This window comes from Capsicum annuum, chromosome 2 (assembly GCF_002878395.1).
Source record: "Capsicum annuum cultivar UCD-10X-F1 chromosome 2, UCD10Xv1.1, whole genome shotgun sequence".
Taxonomy (NCBI): domain Eukaryota; kingdom Viridiplantae; phylum Streptophyta; class Magnoliopsida; order Solanales; family Solanaceae; genus Capsicum; species Capsicum annuum.
Window position 1 is genome coordinate 127,193,402 of NC_061112.1, and position 2,395 is coordinate 127,195,796.

At 34.5% G+C, this 2,395-nt stretch overlaps 1 protein-coding gene across 1 annotated transcript; it reads right to left on the bottom strand.

Moving 5' to 3' along the window:
• Nucleotides 1-399: 399 nt before the first annotated feature.
• Nucleotides 400-2,051, bottom strand: LOC107859332 (phospholipase A1-II 1). Its single transcript, XM_016704308.2, has 2 exons — nucleotides 1,395-2,051; nucleotides 400-1,249 (listed from the first exon to the last, which is right to left on the bottom strand). The coding sequence occupies exons 1-2, from the start codon at nucleotides 2,049-2,051 to the stop codon at nucleotides 632-634; spliced, it is 1,275 nt and encodes a 424-aa protein (XP_016559794.1). The 3' UTR covers nucleotides 400-631.
• Between the last annotated feature and the right edge of the window lie 344 nt (nucleotides 2,052-2,395).

A 2,395-nucleotide genomic window follows, 5' to 3' on the forward strand; every position in this document is an offset into this window, starting at 1 on the left:
ATAAACATTATTTGTGTTATCGTTTGTTGTTTATTTTATCATTGTTGAGTGCTACGTGTTTACAATTTTTTCTCTTGCGTGTTATAGATTCTAGACTTAGAATACATGTCGAATTAGATCTCCTAGGCGGCTATAGTGTCCTTTTTAGTATGCATAATTTCATTTTATTAAAAATAATTGAATTAAATAATTAAATATAGTAAATGACAGTTTTGTCTATTATGGAGTTCTTTAATGAAGGTAAAAAGTTCAAATCATTTTTCTAAGGTCTTTACATTTTTACTATATTATAGATTATAGATATAGATATAGATTATAGATTATAAATTAAAGGTAGGTCTGAACCTTAAGTACAACATTTAAATATAAAGCCCCAGTAATTAAAACATTTACACAAAATTGAGAAACTAATTAAAACAAACACATTGATCTATAACAAGCTTAATTAGGGCGTCAGTAAGGACAACTTCCTTTCCAGCTTTATAAGTTACAACACAATAACACATTCACTATGAAATTATACGAACACACATATATATATTGTATATGATGTGTTCGTGACAACCCTTTATTCAAACATTACATGGAATTAAGAAAATAAATTAAAATAGCCAGTACTTTAAACTCCAAATTAAAGGTCTGCCACAACTATCTCATAGTCCTCACGATCATTGAGAACCCACTTTCCATCTTGTTGAACCATTCCTTTGTGTTTTGGAGTCCACCAATTTACTGGGACAAGATACTCATCTTTCAATGCACCTGAAGATTTATTGACAAGTGCGATATCGCGATCCACCTCTAGTTTAAAACCTGTTAAAACTCCTAAACCTTGAGTTCCAGCAACTCCATGCAGGTAAGCCTCCAAATTATGCCAAGTGAGGATATCTCCAGGGGGCTTCAAATAGGGGGATTTTACGGTGTCCATCATTATTTCCTGCCCAACGCCGAAATAGCCAACGGGTGGGTATTTAGGTACAATATCCAATAAGTTGTGGATTCTCAAGATGTGAAGGTGTTTCAGTTTGTTATATGCGTTAACAAAATTGAGATCCCCAACTTTAGGACTTGCAAATACAAAAGCTGTCACTGGGAACTCCTTGCCATTGCTTGCCTTGTTGATACCATTGAAGGCTATGTCAACTGCATTCATAGTTGCAAGTGATGCACCTAGACTGTGTCCAGTCACAGTTATGCTGACCTGTTCGTGCTTGTATTCCTCAACCAATCTTTTCACTTCTGCAATGACCTGTATAAAGAAAAGAAAAAAACAAGATTAGAATGATGTGCAAGTTCAACTACCTATAATTAGGTACTAATTATTAAGAAACCATGCAGTGTTAGTTACCAAAAAATAAGACGAGTTACATGTTTTGTTAAAGGCCAAAATATACCTGATCTCTGGCACTGGTTTTATTAAACTTTGATCGTGCACTTTCTGATGTATAAACATTGTAGAAGCCATGATGCACCAAAGGTTTAAACAAAGGAACCAAACCCCCATCACCAAATATTTTTGGTCCTGGGATAAGTAAAAATTGAAGGTCATTAACCCACTCGAGTGTCTGAATAGTTCCTCTCCAAGCAACCACAATATCCCTCCTTCCTAGTGCAACTTTGCCCTCATCAGTAGCCACAGCAACATACCCCATAAAATTTGATTCCTTACTCCATGCTTCCCTTGACAATGATTTTAGAATGAAAGCATCAGGAAGTGGCATGGAAGAAGTAGCATAGAAAAATTTGGTTACGCGATACTGCGATGGATCAAGTCCAACATTAGAGAAGAGATTTTCCTCTGAGTATCTGCTAGCTCCTGCATACTTGGATGCTTTATCTGAAATGAAAGTGTCATAAGTTACCTCAGCCTTTTCTCCATAGTGAATGATGTATTTACGGAGATCAACATCTAATGGATTTAATAGCCCTTCCCACTTGTTTTTCCCACTAAGTTCCTCCCATTTCTCAGCCATGCTACCCATTCTTTTTCTTGATTTTTTTTTTTTTTTTTGGTTACTCTTTGTTTTTCCTTGGTATGTGAATAACTTCATGAAGCCCGTGAATTTATAGGGAAGCAAATTCGTTGATCTCTAAGGTTTTTAATGCATGAAACACGTTTTGATTTTAATTTTTTTCTTTGTTTATTGTCACAGCACGATAATAATTGGAATGAGCAAACAAGCATAAATGATACTGCTAATGATAATGACTTCCATACTGAATTTTTTAACTAGCACAAGTGCAGAGGTGGCGGAGAAACAACTTAATTAGGGGTCGTTTGTTATTAATACCTTGTTTGGTATACTTTTTCATTTTTATGTGTAACTAATGCAATCATTAATTATATACTCTATTATGTAATAAGCAATGCATATCTAATACATAGGAAATCAAG